The sequence below is a fragment of the Mus caroli genome, unplaced genomic scaffold (genome assembly GCF_978045245.1).
Source record: "Mus caroli unplaced genomic scaffold, Mus_caroli_1 scaffold_20, whole genome shotgun sequence".
NCBI classification, from domain to species: Eukaryota; Metazoa; Chordata; class Mammalia; order Rodentia; family Muridae; genus Mus; species Mus caroli.
Genome location: NW_028227275.1, coordinates 24,095,853 through 24,113,422, shown reverse-complemented (window position 1 = coordinate 24,113,422; position 17,570 = coordinate 24,095,853). Strand labels below are relative to the sequence as shown.

Sequence of the window (17,570 nt, the reverse complement as noted above, 5' to 3'; positions counted from 1 at the left end):
GTAAGGTTCCTGGAGTCCCATGAGTCTGTTCTGTAGAGACCCATGGGACTCCTGGCTTTCACTGGCACATGTGGGCTGGCTAGGACACCCAGCAAAAGCCTGATGACACTGCCCATTTTTTCACCCTTCGGGGAAATGATAATCTTTCATGATTAGTACATGCAGAGGTACTGTGGAAAGGGCCACACACTGCCACTCTAGTATTTGAATCTGGGAAAGATATGGCTGGAGGTGACTTTGCCCACAGTGACACAGTTCATGCCAGAGACAAAGCCAGGAGCAGAGGAGCACCACTGCATGCCTAGCACTGTGAGGTCGAGGCAGGAGGATTAGGAGTTTGAGGGCAGCCTCAGCTACACAGGGAGTTTGGGGCCAGCCTGAGCCACATGACAGTGAAACAAAGAACAGAGGAAAGGCAGACACAGGCAGAGGCTGAGTGACAGACACTGGAAGAGACCTCAAATTGTCTCAACACCGGTGACCTGAACCTCCAGGTTCTCATTTACTCTGATGAACAAACTCCTTTAAGTATGAAGGCCTCGGGCAAGCCTAAGGTTTCTTACTTGTGGCAAGGGTGGCGCTTCGGACAAGTTTATATCATTCTGAGAGGGGAACTCTCCAACAACAGGACCTGGAAGGAAACAGAGTCTTCACTATTTATTCACACAACAACAATTTTCAAAGAAAAATCTGAGCTAGACATAGTCCTTAAAACAAACAAACAAACAAACAATTGTACCAGGCTCTTCTTAGTAACTCTCACTATGCTTGCTACAAGACCTGAGGGCTGGTCCCAAGGACTGCTCAAGGGTGTTATTGTGAGGCCACACATTCTTGGCCTGGACAGCTTGACTTCTCTGGTCTGATTGGGTTAGATCTGAGGCTCTGCCCTCCGGCAAAGCAAGAGAGGACTGCAGGTGACACCCCTGCCCTGCCGTGCCGCCTGCAGGTGGGTCCCTGCAGCTGCTTTTGGAGATGGTGCCGGATTGGCACAGCCACCCTGGGCTGGCTTTCTCCCTCACTCCACTCCCCTTTCCCCAAACCTCTGCTTCAACAGAGCAGACCCTGCCCCAGGTCCTTTGGTTAGATCTTCACTTTCTGATGCTCTGTAAGGTGAATGACTACGGTAAGGGACAGCCATCATATGGCTCAATATGAGATTAAAAAAATTTTTTTTAAAAGTCAATCTCCAGTACTTACAAGAATCCATTTCCCTGGCAAGAACATGGACGGATACTTTATGTCTCCTCGGTGCGTCGACAGCCAACATTTCCTAAGCACAACAAAGCCAAGGTCAGGCTCTTGAACCACTAAAAACCTTAAAAGGAAGTTCTCTCTGCCTCTCTGAAGAATCAGCCACCATAGAAGCTTTCTTCCCTTTCCTCTCACATGATTTTACTCTAAAAGATTCCAGAGGGCAAGCAAGACTTAATTGTGGGGCTTGGAATCAAACCTGACCTGTGCCAGGCAGACGTTCTACCACTGGGTTATGCCTACCCCCAGCACTACCAAACATGATAGGTGAGGAAACTGAAGCCCAAGGGAATTAAGTGATCTGCTTAAACTCATAGTGGGAACTCGATATATACACCAGATAGGCCTTGACATCTGTCTGCTTCTGACTCCCAAATTCTGAGACTAAAGGCATGTGCCGCATGCCTGGCTGGGCTTTTCCTTACATTTCTTATTTGTGGAAGATGGACACACATGTAGAAGTCAGAGACAACTGTACGATATCCCCTCTGTCTACTGTACGGTAGGCACCTTTACCTGTTGAGCCACCTCATGACTGGACCACCTAGTGACCATAAACCATCCTTTTTTTCCTACCCCCGCGTTGCTTCCTTCCCTCCCTGCTTTCCTTCCATCCGTTCTTCTTTCCTTCTCAGACAGAGTATTGCTATGCAGCTCGGGTAGGCCTTGAACTTGAAATCCTCCCTCCTCAGCCTACCCAGTGCTTAGATCATATGCCTGTGCTACAGTGCCTGGCTCCTCTAGTGATCTTTCCTCAGGACAATCATGACCCTTGTTCCTCTAAATCTGTACAAGAGGACCGCTGGTAAGCTATGGCTTTCTCACCTATCACAGGACTGGAAACTAACACTCAGCGAGTCTTGCCTTGAATACAGCAATCTTCTGCACGAGCTCACATCATTCTAAGTAAGCTGTCATGATGCTTATTTTAATGATGTGGACTCAAGGAGAGGAGTGCTGTACCCTAGTCAACAGCATGCAAGCGCTCTTAGCATCTCTAGGTTCTTCTGAGGGATTCCCTTTGCTTACAGCTACAGAGGCCGACAGTGTAAGCCTGGTGCACAGAGCAGGGAGAAGTTTCTCCTGATCGTCTTTCCCTAATGCTGGCCCTTTCTTGGTTTCGCCAATGGGATAAACATTGTGATGAAGTTTTCTCTGATGCCTTAGCTGATGAGGGAAAAGATTACGGGACAAACCAAATCCACTCAACAGCTGTGAACAGATTATAACCATCATAAAACTGGCCCTGGGTATCCAAAAGGAAACCTTGCTGCTGTAGTGTAGTGAGTCCGACTATAGCAGCCCGGTCCCTGACAACGCCTAGGCTAGACTCCCAAGGCTGCTCTGACAGAGCTCTTTTAGAAGCTTCGAGCCCGTCTGCATCTAGCACCATGTAATAACTCACCTGAGAACTTCTTTCTTACTCTAGGAAGTTTGCTTCCAAAGTTTGCTTTGGAAAATCTTCCAAAACTCTTTTTTTAAAAAAAGAAACAAAACAAGCAAAAAAAAAGACTGGGTCTTAGCCCCATTTAGTGCTGCAAGCCTCTGAATGTCACACTCAGGAGGCAGGCAGATCTCTGTGACTTCAAGTTCCAGGGTAACCAGAGCTATATACAGAATGAAACCCTGTCTTCTTTCTACCCCATAAGCCCCCCAAAAGGACCGGGTCTCACTGTATAGCCTTGCTGGCCCAGAACTCACTATGTAGACTAGGGAAGCCCTTTTTACTAAAGGTGCGTGCCATACACCTAGCATCAAAAATCTATTCTTGATCCCTCTTCACTCCCTCCTGTCAACCTGAGGCAATAGAAAGAACACTGTTCCGTTTCAGTTTTCTATTTCCTTACCAACCTTGTTTGTTTGTTTGTTTGTTTATAGAAACAAACTACTCCATTTTTTGGTAAACCAGAACTCAGAAATACTTTTTTACAAATTCTTTGCAAAAAAAGGCTCCAGAATGAGAAATCTAAGAATGTTTTGTTAATGAGATAAAGCAAATGCAGGCTACAGAACTTAAAATGCTGATATACTCTCTGACTGCGGAAGCTTACACAGTCATGAAGCCTTTCCTCCCAGATGTGTCTGTCAGAGCCTTGCAGAGCACCAGCCGAGTGCAGTCAGAGCAGTGGCTTGTCTACATTTATCCTCGATGGTGGAAATATACCCATTTTTAAATCCGAGAGCTAGTCATTTCCATAACCACTATTTTCACAAACTCAGTGCGTAGGCATTTCTTGTAAATTTAAATAAACAACATATAGAGAGAAAAGCAACGTTTCATTCCTTCTGGAGGCATTACTGGAGGTTACATTGGGATGTCATCTTTTGTGAACAGATGTGACTAATAATACTTGAGGATGACGACAATCTCAGAACCCAGACAGATCACTCTCATCTGTAAGCAACTGAGAACAAATACTTGTCTACACAAAGTGAAATAGCCTGCAGGTAAATAACACAGCTAAAATGTATTTCATAACATCTGGAAGGAAAACACATTCTGAATTAAAGTGTCAAAAGCCTGAGACTATGTCACAAGGTAGCAATCACATAACTCCTTCAATAAACCCCATATTTTATACATCAGGGAACTGAGGCTTCAGAGCTTGGGTGACTTGGTAGTCACAGATCTACCAGTTTGCAGAGGGGTCATCTGAGTTCTCGGACTGAAGTCAGACACCCTGCATGCTCGCTCCTGCTGCTGCCCTCCAGAGGAAAATGATGGACAGAGGCTGTGTTAGTCAGGGTTTCTATTCCTGCACAAACATCATGACCAAGAAGCAAGTTGGGGAGTAAAGGGTTTATTCGGCTTACACTTCCATGCTGCTGTTCATCACCAAAGGAATTCAGGACTGGAACTCAAACAGGTCAGGGAGCAGGAGCTGATGCAGAGGCATTACGTGCAAGAAAGGCAAATCCATAACCAGAATAAGTATCTACTCCAGTAAGAACAAAACGCTGTCCTTTCCACAGAGGTAGTAGTGGTCCAATGTAGTCAACCTGCCACCAGGTTGCTGGCTGGTCACCTCGAGGAATGGTGCCATATCTGGGGCTCAGTGTTGGTTTCTGCTGTTGGCAGATCTGGCAATCAGCAGCAGCTGTAGCCAGGTCAGCCTTGGTGAGTGGAAGCCCGTGTTGCTGAGCCCAAGCCTAACCTCCATCTCGACCACCATGGCCTCTGCATCAGCTCCTGCTTTCTGACCTGCTTGAGTTCCATTCCTGACTTCCTTTGGTGATGAACAGCAGTATGGAAGTGTAAGCTGAATAAACCCTTTCCTCCCCAACTTGCTTCTTGGTCAGGATGTTTGTGCAGGAATAGAAACCCTGACTAAGACAAATTGGTACCAGCAGAGTGGGGTATTCCTGTGACAACCTGACCATGTTTTGGGGAGGACTGGGGAAGGACTTTGGAACTTTGGGCTTGAAGATCCATTGGTTGTTAAGAGCTCTGTCAGATGTTGTGTAGGAGCTTGGAAGATAATGTTGAGAACAGTGCAGAAGATGGAGGTCTGGTTTGTGAAATTTCAGAGGGAAATTTAAAGACTCTTTTTCAGGGCCATTGCTGTTTTGATTGTGAAGATTCTGTAGTTCTGGTTAGCTGGTGCTGAAGAATCAGCTGTGATTAACAAGATACCAGAACTACTAAAGCAAAAACTTTGCATTACTGGGACTATTGATGCTGGTTAGCTGAAGCTAAGAAATTAGCGGTGATTAAGAAGAGACCAGCATCGTTGAGGTGACATCTTCTGGGAAGTGTTTTCTGAAAGCACAAAGAGGCTGTGTTCCAGAGATAGGCAAGCCAGTAAAGAACATCCCTCCATGGCCTCTGCATCAGCTCCTGCTTTCTGACCTGCTTGAATTCCAGTCCTGACTTCCTTTGGTGATGAACAGCAGTATGGAAGTGTAAGCCGAATAAACCCTTTCCTCCCCAACTTGCTTCTTGGTCATGATGTTTGTGCAGGAATAGAAACCCTGACTAAGACAGAGGCTGACCTAAGATAGCACTTTAGACAACGCACAGCCTGACATGAATACCTCCTACACCTGACTCTGAGCTCACTACCTTGTTGTGGTTCTTCAGGTAGACAAAGTGCACCTGGGGTTAAATGTCAGGTCCAAATTTTGTTTATATATGCATATAAACAAGAATAGTTTAGGTGCCATTAGAGAAAAAGGCTTCCTCCACCAAGGCAACCAAAGTAACTGGTCCAGCCAGCCATCTCTACCCCAAAAGTGGCTCAAACATCAATCCTCAAAAACACACATTCAAACCAGGCACAGTACACACAGCTGTATTTCCACAGCACTTACGAGACAGAGGCAGAGGGATTGCTATGAGTTCAAGGCTAACCTGTGCTACAAACTGAGTCCCTGTAATCACTACCATAAACTTCCTATCCAGTCCTGCAGTCTCCCTTTTCTGTGGTTACGATGATGTGAACCTCACTAATTCCTTTCTGCAGACACAGGAAACAGCAGCCCTGTGGATTTACAGACGAGGACTGTGGCATAGTAACTGTGTACAGAATAATCAGTTTCCTCTATGAAACAGCCAAGTCAGGGCTGTTCTATTTTCCTGACTCCTCTCTTGCCACAGCATCCTGGTGGTGAAACAAATGGGAGTGAAAATTCCTAGTGCAGCAGACACGTGACTAGGCAGTCCTCACCGGTCACGTGACCATCCTAAAGAGAAGCCAGTACTGACCTCTGTGCGGACATCCACAACAGAGCCCCAGAAAATGGCACTGTAGAAATCTGTTCTCCAAAAGACACAAGCATGTTGGGGGAGAGGATAGTTCTCTCCCCGTATCGGACAGCTCATAATCACAAACAACCCAGGCTAGAAAACAGGGAGCCGTTCTACGGTGCTAAGTTAATCACAGACTAAAACTTTTCATCTTACAATCAAGCACAAAAATATTTTCTGTAAATTAAAGGTCCCAAAAAGTTTCAAAGATTATGTAACACTTTAAATAAGCACAATTCCTCTGTGGCAAAAACTCTGAAATTCTTCATTTGACATGTGTTAGCTAGGTTTTATGTCAACTTGACACAAGCTAGAGTCATTTGAGAGGAAGAAACCTCAACCGAGAAAATGCCTCTAAAAGATCAGGCTGTGGGCAAACCTGTAAGGCATTTTCTTAATTAGTGCTTGATGGCAGAAGGCCCACCCCATTGTAGGCACCCACGCTTACACGATTATGAGACAGCCAAGAGGAGCAAGGCAGCAACCATCTCCCCCCAGTGGCCTCTGCGACAGCTCCTGCCTCAAGGTACCTGCTCTGTTTGTGTTCCTGTACTTGCTTCCTTACGTGATGAACAGTGATTTGGAAGCAGAAGCCAAATAAGCCCTTTCCTCCCCGACTTGCTTTGGTCATGGTCTCTCACTGCAGCAGTGATATCCCTGACTGGGGCATGCATTCCTTTTATACACTACTCACATTATTATGGAGGGAGAGACTTAGATGGAACAGGATTCTCTTAAAGCTGTGCTGGAGGCCCTCAGGCAGTGCCTCTCTCTATGCTACTTCCACTCTGAGGCTGACTGTGTACTGCGTCCTTTGCTCCCCTGCCCCCACTGAAAAGCTCAGCAATGATTTTATACAGCGTGACAGAAGGAAGAAAGGGAGCTTGCAAAGGGAGGTATGGAAACCAGAAGAGCTGCTGCAGTCCCTGACGTACAGAGGGGGCTGTATCGAACACTAGCAAGCCAAATCCTTAATTCTACAAAGAACACGTTCAGAAAGCCAATCTGAACAGCTCAAAGCAGCAATACACAGTGTGGCAAGTCCACTACCAACCAAAATTTAGGAGCCAATGAGACGGCTAAAGTGGGGAAAGGCACCCGCTCCCAAGTCTGACAAGTAGGGACCCACATGGTGGAAGAGAAACTCCTTCTGCACGCTGCCTGACCTTGACGTGCATACACCCACACACGTTAAACACATAAATATTAATCAGACAGTAAAACAAAGTTAGATAGCAAATCCACTGACCTTGTAGAATCTGATGATATCGTCCTTGGTAAGTGTCTTTAAATATGCAACTTCTATGTTATCTGGAGAGGTAACCAAGCAGGAATTTATAAATATTTTTATACCTTGAACAGCTCAAAATACTGCACCGAAAGGCAATGCATTTCAGTCTAAGCCTGTTGAGTGCCTACAGGTTAAGGATTTTTACATTTATTTGTGTGTTTGTGAACGTCACAGTGCAGCTTTTGGTTAGGTTTCTCCTTGCACCTGTTGGTTCCAGGGATCAAACTTAGGCTTTCGGGCTGAGCAGCAGGTGTCTTTACCTGATGCTCTTCTCTCCAGCCCAGTTATCCATGTTTTAAACCCACCACTGTTATCTAAATAGGCAGGAGACAGATTCCAAGTAAAGAAAGTAATTGTCCATGCTACAGCAACGAAGACTTGGCCTGGGAACCAGGTTTAGTTCATACACAGTGAGGTGTTGGATCAGGGACCAGTTAACTTTGAGTTTTCTAAACCTTAGTTTCCTTTTCTGGAGGTTGAAGGAAAATAACCAATGAGTAAGATTATAATGACAACCATGAAGAGGACATTTGACAGGGGACGGGAGGCACACGGGAGCCACCAATGTCATTACAGTAGACCTGGCTGCTAGAAAACCACGGGGAAAGGTGGAGCATGGTGGTGCACGCCTCTAACCCCAGCATGTGGGATGCCAAGGCAGGCTAAACTCAGAGCTCAGGACCAGCCAAGGATATGTAGTGAGACCCTGACTTCATAAGACAAAACAAAAACCAAAAGCCACAGGCAAGAAAAATGAGTCGACGCAGCAGCGACTGGTGAAGATCTTCAGTTTGGTGGTGTCAGGAAAGGAATTAAACCTGTCTCCTGATTTCTACTGTGTTTTGGCTTTGTTGCTTAATCGTCTCTGGAATGAAATGGGAAAGGAATCATACACAGGAGACTTCAGGACACAGAGCTCTTCTACATCTGAAAGCAGTGGAGAGCTTTGGAGATCCTGAATGGTTCAGGGATGGCATTTGCCGTATCAGTGCTCAGAGTCTCAGGCTACACAGATCTCACAGAAGCAGTGAAGCACATACAGCAGCTATGTTTCTAGCAGGAAACTGTTGTTACATTAAAGAATAATAATAAGGGCTGGTGAGATGGCTCAGTGGGTAAGAGCACCTGACTGCTCTTCCGAAGGTCCAGAGTTCAAATCCCAGCAACCACATGGTGGCTCACAACCATCCGTAACGAGATCTGGCGCCCTCTTCTGGAGTGTCTGAAGACAGCTACAGTGTACTTACATATAATAAATAAATCTTAAAAAAAAAAAAAAAAGAATAATAATAAAAAAAACCATTTTTTAAAAAGTGTCACTTACAAAAATACTTTACACTGATTTTTCAATAGCGGTCTTTTTACATTACCTCTGTCGTAATTGTACTGCTGCGAGATGATCTCCCCCCAGTATTTAGCGCACTCCGCAGAGAGTTTCTTTGGTTTGTCGAGTCGCCGAATCGCTAGTGCTTGAATGTGTTTTTGGAACGCCTCCTCTGTCATGTCCTCTATGGCCTTTTCCATGGTAATCAAGAAGGCTTCTACTCTGCTTTCCAGGTAGTGGGGTGGTTTTTCTGACTGGATGATGAAGCGCAAGCCCTGGATACCATTGGCCCGACGGGGTCCACTGAAGACAATATAGCCTGGAGAGCACACACGCACACACAGCTCGTCAGGGTCTCAGCACAGTCTGAGTCACCTCTGAATAAAGATGACCATTTAAAGCAATGTCCTCTTCCTAAGGACCAGAAAGGCTCCCTGAAGAAAACTGAGGCTGAGGTTTTTTGTCCTCTTCCTAAGGACCAGAAAGGCTCCCTGAAGAAAACTGAGGCTGAGTTTTTTTTTTGTTTTTGTTTTTGTTTTTGTTTTTAAAAACAAAAACAAAACAAAAGGCCCAACCCATAATCCTCTTCATCCTTCAAACCCTGTGACTTCTCGGATTCTGAGGCCTGAGCTCAAGTTATCCCCACTCCTCCAAACCACGGAGCTCACTTCCATCCCTGGCCAAGTCCTCGGTCCTTCGCTTTCCCATCTAAGTCCCCAGACAGCCTGTCTCTACAAAGCACTGATTGGCAGGGTAATCTATTCCTGGACCAGCTCTGGGCAACCTGACTCTCTAGGTCCAGCTAACTGAAGGTCACAGATGTACCAACACCATTTTCTCCCTCCCATCTCCATCTTTTGCAGACTCACATTATTTTATTCTTTCTAGTTCAAGGCCACTCTAGCTGCATCTTCCTGCTCAAGTTCAGTAGTGATACCTACATCATCAAAATCACTATGGGCAAGTTCTAGATGACGACAGAGACTCTAGTAGCCAGAAGGAGAGAAGTGCATGTGGATTTTTTCCTTTGAGTTCTGAGACTACCAGAAGTGGGTGAATAGGTGCTTCCTTAGGGAGAACCACACTGGGATCCCAAAGGCCTGTGGTGGACAGAGTGCCGAGCAGCTGCCCACATGAAGCCAACAGTGCTAGCAAGGCAGGGTTCACGATCTGGGCACAGGCCTTCAGTTATAGTAGCTGCTGTCTGAGGTGTCTCAAACTCGTGGCAGCCAACGGAAGCATATTTGCTATGGACCACAAAAACAGGACTACTGGTCAGGTTTGAGGGCTAGAAGATGCTTGCAGTATGTTGCTTCAGTCATTACCACATGACGTCAGAGTAGCATCAGGCCTTCTTGGTGCATAGTAAATTGCATGGCCCTGATGGCTCTTGGCATCCAACACTTCCACATGCAACAACAGTGCATGTGGAAGGTGCACTGAAAGTGTCTTAGTCTCTTCATTAGCCAACAGTCCCATTCTATGGCATACAGACACATTACCCAGAAACAGCAGTTTCTGGGTAAGAATCTTGTCCTTGTCCACCTTGGTGGTTTTTCCTATCTCATGTTTATCACTAGGCCTCCATGATGCCAGGTAGCAGTGTTTGCAGTCATAGAAAGCCACCTCCCTAGGATGGAATTCCAATGTATAACTGGTGGCAGGCTCAGCCTGTGCCACTTGGAACCCACTGTGGCCCAGTAGCAGCACAGACCAGGAGAATGTGCTAAGTGAGCCAGGGCCTCAGAGAATGTGCAGGTCCAAGGCATTCTCATCTGTCAGTCATGTGGGCACAGCACTAGGTCAGGCTCTAGATGCAGGCCTGAGAGTGTGTGGAGATGTGGAGGCTCCACTTTAATTACCAACCATGTTTGAGGCAGGACATTCCCAACCCTTTTCTCCATTTAGCTCTTGGCTTTTCCAAGAGCTGCCCAGATCCAGGCCCCTGGGGGTCTCTGGGCAAGCTGCAATCTTCAGGAGCTTTGCTGTTTTACAGGAACACTGAAGAATCAGTATTCCTTAACAGGTCAGCCATTTTGACTTGAGCTCTTTAGAAAGAAGAACTATCCGCAATGTGTCCATTCTCCAAGCTCAGCACCCGGCACGGGGACTGCTTTAAAAATGACAGTATGTGGAGAGACACACCCCATATCTTTTCAAAATGTTTCTTCCAAGCCACTGGGGGCGGGGGGGGGGGGGAGGGCGGTTCTTTTAACTTGGTTTTGTGAGATGGGCCTCGTGCTGCCCAGAACTGTCTAAGTAGCTGAGGATGATGCTTCCACCCTCTAAGTAAGAACTCCTGTCCTCATCCACCAAACCTGCTAGGCTCTCCAGGACTTTTAACCAAGTCTAAAATGCAAACACTCAGTATCTCCTTCCTGCACTTGGGATTCATTGACAAGTGAGAGGAAGCCCTTGAGATGCTCAGGGCTTGTAAAACTAAGCTCCCCATAGGACTTGCTTCCCGCAGCACTACCTACAGGCCAACCCTTAGCATCCTTCCTTCCCTATGTAAAATGTAAGACGTCCTTTTTATGGCATGAGATAGAAATTCAATATCATCTCGTTGAGAACCACCTTAACAGCAGGGCTAAGGATACACTGCAGTGGCAGGGGACTTGCCTGCCTCGAATACTAAGAGGAGGCTGAGTCCAATCTCCTCACCATGAAAAGAAAGGGAGAAGATGAAGAGGAGGTAGAGGAAGAAGAACAACAGCAGCTCCTGTATCTGCAAGATGCTAACTGATCACCTTTTAGAAGCACCTCCACATAGACAAGGTTTTCGCACGGTTTCCCTACAAACACGGTTTTCACATCTAAATACACAGGCTTGAGACACAGTGCCATGCGGTTCTACAAGTGGGAAATGTCTGCGAGAACAAAAGCTGTTCATTAGTCTCCGGTAGCCTGCAATCCCCATTTCCTTCTCACCAAGCTGCTCCTTGGTGCGCAGGGTGTTGAAGCAAGGCTCAGAGATAATCTGGCAGAACAGCTCCAGGAACATGTTCTCCGAGGTGCTCTGCATGTCTGTCTGGTAGTAGATCTCGATGCCACAGTTATTGTGAACTTCGTTCCTCTGCTGATAAACAAACCATCCTCCTAAGGAGTTTCAAAAAGAAAACAGGCTCAAAAATTATCTGCAGTTTTAATAAAGTCAGTGATATATTTGCTTACTTTATTTTATTTTTTTGTCTTAGTGTTTTTTGAGACAAAGTCTCACCATGTAGCTGAGGCTGGCCTTGAACTTGCTATTACATAACGTATTGTGCTGGTTAGTATTCATCAACTTGACGAAAGTCTAGACATACTTAGGAAGAAGAAATTTCGGTTCAGGAGCTGCCTCCATCAGATTGATTGTGGACTCGTCTATGGGGCATTTTCTTAACAAGTAATGTATAGGGGAAGAGTAGAGTCCCCTGGAGCCCACAGTGGGCAGTGCCACGCCCGGGTAGGTAAGCCCGGGCTGGGTAAGAAGAGAAGCCGAGTCTGGTGTTGTGGTGCATGCCTTTCCTCCCAGCACAGCACAGCTCATCGCTATGAGTTGGAGGCCAGTCAAGGTCACATTGTGAGACCTCATCTTAAACAAAACCTCCCAGGAGAGAGCCACGAGAAGTAAGGCAGTAGGCAGTGCCCTCCCTCAGGGTTTCTGCTTCAGGCTCCTGCCCTGAGTTCCTGGCTTGGCTCCCCTTGATGGTGGACTGTAGCCTGTGAGATGTTAAATCCTTTCCTCCCCAGGATAGTTTTGGTCAGTGCTTTATCATAGCAACAGAAAACAATCAACACAGCTAGGCCTCCCGTGGAATCCTCCTGTTTCACAAGTGCTGAGACTACACGTGAGCTCAACCACAGAGAGGTCTGCCTGCTCCACAGCAAGTTTTCTTTCCTTAAAAGTTTTTACTTTTGAGACAGGGTCTCCTGTAGCCCAGCCTGTCTTGAATTTGCTATCCAGTTGATGCTGGCTTTGGAGTCCTGCTCCTCCAGTCCAGACCCACCCAGTGCTAGGATGACAGACACATGCCAGAAGGCGTGGCTTTAGAAGCCCTTTCCTGATGGACACTGGCAGTGTTGTTTCTCATCAGAAGAGGAAAGGTTTGTGGGCTCTAAGTTCCATCTTTTCCTCTTCCAGTTTTTCACACATATCCCAAAATATTTTCTCCTTCACAGAGCATGAGGCTTCGCTTTCCAGCTGTAAATGCCTTCCAAGGGAGAATCAAGTGAAGGGTTACTTAAGGCATCCACATCTGATCAGCTGGCTACATCAGAGTAATTTTCTAACACCTTCATTTTGAGACTGGGATGTAAGTGTGCTATTTCTGAGCTTGTGACAATTTGACAGAGCAATCAGGAAGCAAAAAAACAGGGTCCTAAGAGAGGAAAAGGAAGAGGCATGAAAAATTCACTGTGACATTCTCTTTCCAGACTGGCTCACTTTGCATAAAGGGAAATTCCACAGCTGCTTTCTTCTTTTGATTTGAAGCTTGAACCCAGGACCACACACACTCACACACAGACCGTCACCTGCCATTAATCACGGGCCCAACCTCAGAGCTGCATGTTCAGCCCGTGTTCTTGGTCAGCAGGTGCTAACTCTCCCTCTCTGCCAGGTCTGCAGAGGCTGAGGCACGCGCTAGAAGCAGCACATGACAACCATTACCTGCTTCGTGATGACTGGCCACGTGCAACAGCAGAACTATTTGCGTTCAACACAAGTGGCGTGGAGTAATAACGGATCTGAGTTGCTTTAGTAGCAAAACCCTTGGCTTTAAAGGAATGCATAATCTCGTAAAACAGTGATGCCCTTTAATCCAAATGAGAGCCAAAGTGCTGAGAGCTCCGACGTTTCAGAAGAACTCAGAAGTAGTTATTCCAGCTGAGGCTATCAGAAAACGTTTAGTGGAAGTTACAGCCTGGCCCAAGTCTTGGGTATTAAACGTGGGGCCTTGTACATTCTGGACAAATGCTCTATCATTGAGCTACATCCCTATCCCCAGAGCTGGGACCTGGTAGAAGTTAAGTAAAGTCTTTGGGGACAAGTGCTTGAAAGGGACACTGGGACCCTGGCCACGCCCCTTCTCTTTACTGCCTGGCTGTATAGAGGTGAGGGGCTCCTTCACCATTGCTCTTATCTATTACTTTGTTATAAGTACAAGAGCAAATGGCCAAATACCCATGACCTGAAACTTCCAAAACCGTGAGTCAAACAAAACTAGCCGTTCCCCACATCCTAGACTGGGTATTTGTCATAGCTGTATGACAGGCCAGGGGAGAGAACAGACTATAGACACAGGCCCTGTGACGTGGGTCAAGGAACATGGACACTGCAGACACAGGGAACACCAACAGTGACGAACGTCCTGAAGAGTCAAAGTTCTTATTCTTGTCTACTATGTCCCCACTACAGTTCCACACTGAAACCATGTTCACTGAATTTCTGTATTAAAAGAAGCCACTGTTAATATAACTATGACCTAACATTATAAATCTCAACATATAAAGCATTTCCTTATGCTGTCTCCTTATAAAAACATAAGGAATATGTTGTTTATCTGCATTTGTGACTGTTCTAAAAGTACTCCTGCCAACAATTCCAAGTGAGTGCTATGAGCTCAGCTGCAGCTTAGTTTTCCTCAATTTTTACTTTTGGCGACAGAGTCACATATTCCAGCTGGCTTCTAACTCATTATCTTGGTGTATCATTCTCCTGCCTCCACCTCCAAGTGCTGAGATACAAACACGCACCACGCCCACCTTCGTTCTGTGCTAGGCAAGCATTCTACCAGTTAGACCACATCTCTAGCCCAGCTTTCTTTTTTTCTTTTAGATAAGATTCTCACTGTGTAGCCATGGCTAGCCTGCAAGTTACCTTGTAGCTCAGCTTGCTCTTGAACTCACAGAGATCCAACTGACTCTGCATCCCAAGAGCTGGGACTAGTGGGGCACATCACCAAGCCCTACAAGATTTATTTTTGTGTGTGATGTGTCTGTGTGTGTGTGTGTGCACGCGCATGCGTGTGTAAGTGTGCTCATGAATGCAGGCACCTATGGAGGACAGAGGGCATCAAGATGCCCCCAAACTGGAGTGAGTCATAGGTGGTTTTAAGTCCCCAACATGGATGCTAGAAACAGAAGTCAGGTCCTCTCCAGGAACAGTGCATGCATGACCTCACCCACTTAGCCATCTCTCCAGCCCTCACAATTCATATCTCATTAGCTGTATGAGAGTTTTATTCTCTGACTCCTCTCATACGCAAGTACTAGACAATCCCAATGTCAATCTCCTCTAAATTACTGCCTGCCTTCACGTACATGGCTCACCAATCAGGGGAATTCTGGCAAAACCACCTACTTGTAACCGTATTTCTATAAACGAGGCTTCCTGTAGATCTCCGACATGAAACCATATATTATTTCCAAGCACACTCAACTCATTGTAATACTGCACTTTTCAACTTACTGTCAGGGAGCTGGACTTCTCTGTACCGGACTAGCTGACTTGGAAGGAGAGGTTTGGTGTGAGCATGCTCGATAAGAGTGTCTTCTACCATCTGCATAACTCCTAAGGCAGCCTGGAGGAAAGGAAATACCGTAGTGTATTATAAAAACCACAGCACATCCCGGCTTGTGAAAATCAACACAGCATACTGGATTGCCCATTACAATAAACAAAAATATATGTTCATAAAAACGGACTTTAGGGCTGGAGAGACTGCTCTTCCAGAGGTCCTGAGTTCAATTCCCAGCAACCACATGGTGGCTCACAACCATCTGTAATGTGATCTGATGCCCTCTTCTGGTGTGTCTGAAGAGAAGACAAATACAGTGTACTCATATACAAAAAATTAATAAATAAATCTTAAAAAAAAAAGCCAGTCTTAAAAAACCCCAACAGAGCCGGGCGTGGTGGCGCACGCCTTTAATCCCAGCACTTGGGAGGCAGAAGCAGGCGCATTTCTGAGTTCGAGGCCAGCCTGGTCTACAAAGTGAGTTCCAGGACAGCCAGGGCTATACAGAGAAACCCTGTCTCAAAAAACAAAAAACAAACAAAAAAAACCCCAACAGATTTTAAACATTAAATTCATTTAATCTTTTCCAAATGGATAAAAACTGAGTTTGTCAATCAGTACAGTAGTAGTGAAAAGAGAGAAACATCTAAGCAACTATCCACATAGTGCTGACACAGGGACTAAAGGCCTTTCTAAAGATGGAGAGGTACTGGGAAGGAGACATTAGCTCCATGTCAGTGACCTTGACCACAGAAGCCGGAACAGAAAAGATACACCTGAGTATGCACTGTAAATTAAACCACCCCGAGCAAGCATCTGACCCTGGGCATGCTGTTCTGGGGGAACATATGGAGTGGTAGCGAGTCCAGGCCCTGTGATCTGCAGAACAGAGGAAATACATTTTCATAAGACTGCATGTCTAGTATATAGCAGTGTCGGGGTTGAATGCAGTCCTGATTTCTGCATTCTGAGAGCCTGAACCGGGTAAGGTAATCAGTCCCACTTCTTCTCTGGCTGTATAGGCCAGGCAACAGCAGCGGAGACAGCCACGAGCCTAAGTTAACTATCATAGTTCTCACATGTCCTTCCGACCTGCTTCCTGAGAAAGCTGAGTTAATTCTAATGTGTTTAGCACTGTGCTGGTTAAGTCTTGAGAAAGAACAGAGGAAATAATCTTACAGTGGTCTACAAAAGCCTGCTGGAACTTCACCTCGTACCTGCTTTGTTATGTTTCCATGGAGAAGTGCTTCAATATGCAGCCGTGACAGTAGCTGAGGTATGAAGGCCTTAAGTCGGGGGAGGGTAACATCTGAAAAATAGTAAGAAATAGGATGATCTGTGTATAAATATAAAAACAAACAAAGCTTTGTATCGGAAAGAGTTTCAGATTTATAGAAGACTTGTAAAAATACTAGTGTTCCTTTATCCCATTCACCCAGTTTTGTCTAATATTATCATCTTTCAATAACCTTAGCATGATTATCAAAGCCTAAGCAATCAATACTGACAGACCTCTTTTTCAAGGTTCTATAGCTCAGACCCGAGGCCGTGTACGCGCTGGGCGAGCACTCTCTCGCTCAGCTGCATCCCCAGCTGTACCCACTGCTAACCAGCTGTACCCACTGCTAACCAGCTGTACCCACTGCTAACCAGCTGTACCCACTGCTAACCAGCTGTACCCACTGCTAACCAGCTGTACCCACTGCTAACCAGAGAGGAGGCTTTACTAGGAATTTTTTTTAAAGATTTATTTATTTATTTATTTATTTATTTATTTATTTACTATATGTAAGTACACTGTAGCTGTCTTCAGACACTCTAGAAGAGAGTCAGATCTCGTTACAGATGGTTGTGAGCCACCATGTGGTTGCTGGGATTTGAACTCCAGACCTTTGGAAGAGCAGTCGGGTGCTCTTACCCACTGAGCCATCTCACCACCCCCAGGAATTTTAAAGTTTTTTGTTGTTTGTTGTTTTGAAACAGGGTCTCACTGTGTAGCTCTGGCTGTCCTAGAACTTGCTAAGTAGACCAGGCTGTCCTTGAACACACCAGGATCTACCAGTCTCTGCACCATAGTACTGGGATTAAGGTACGTTCCACCAGTCCTGGACTTGGACTTCATTACTACACGAATACCCTTTCTTCATCCAGACTTATCTATACTCCTATATTGTAATTACCTGTCACACACCCTTCCTGTCTCTCACTGGAGTTCCTCAGAACTCCTTTATTTATCTAGGGTCTTCTCAAGGTCATGTATGTAACAGTTGGCAGGTGCACTAGGGAGGCAATGCCAGTCAAACATGTGCACAGGCATGTCACTGCACTGGATATGTTACAACAAACTGCTTGGCTACGGTGGTGTCTGCCAGGTGCTTTCATTGTAAGCATACTGCTCTACTCTGGGTAGTAACGGAGTGGCGTGTATATGTTCCACATGCAACTTGGAAG

General features: G+C 45.9%; 1 protein-coding gene across 6 annotated transcripts in view; it reads right to left on the bottom strand.

Moving 5' to 3' along the window:
* The window catches only part of Ide (insulin degrading enzyme), a 97,425-nt gene that overhangs the window by 2,189 nt on the left and 77,666 nt on the right, over positions 1–17,570 (bottom strand). For all 6 annotated transcript variants that reach the window (XM_029472379.2, XM_021151953.3, XM_021151956.3 and 3 more), the window contains 7 exons: positions 16,337–16,428; positions 15,071–15,182; positions 11,548–11,715; positions 8,663–8,935; positions 7,251–7,312; positions 1,201–1,273; positions 564–631 (listed from right to left, as the gene is read on the bottom strand). In XM_029472379.2, the coding sequence (XP_029328239.1) occupies positions 564–631; positions 1,201–1,273; positions 7,251–7,312; positions 8,663–8,935; positions 11,548–11,715; positions 15,071–15,182; positions 16,337–16,428 (848 nt within the window). The remainder of the gene's footprint in view (positions 1–563; positions 632–1,200; positions 1,274–7,250; positions 7,313–8,662; positions 8,936–11,547; positions 11,716–15,070; positions 15,183–16,336; positions 16,429–17,570) is intronic.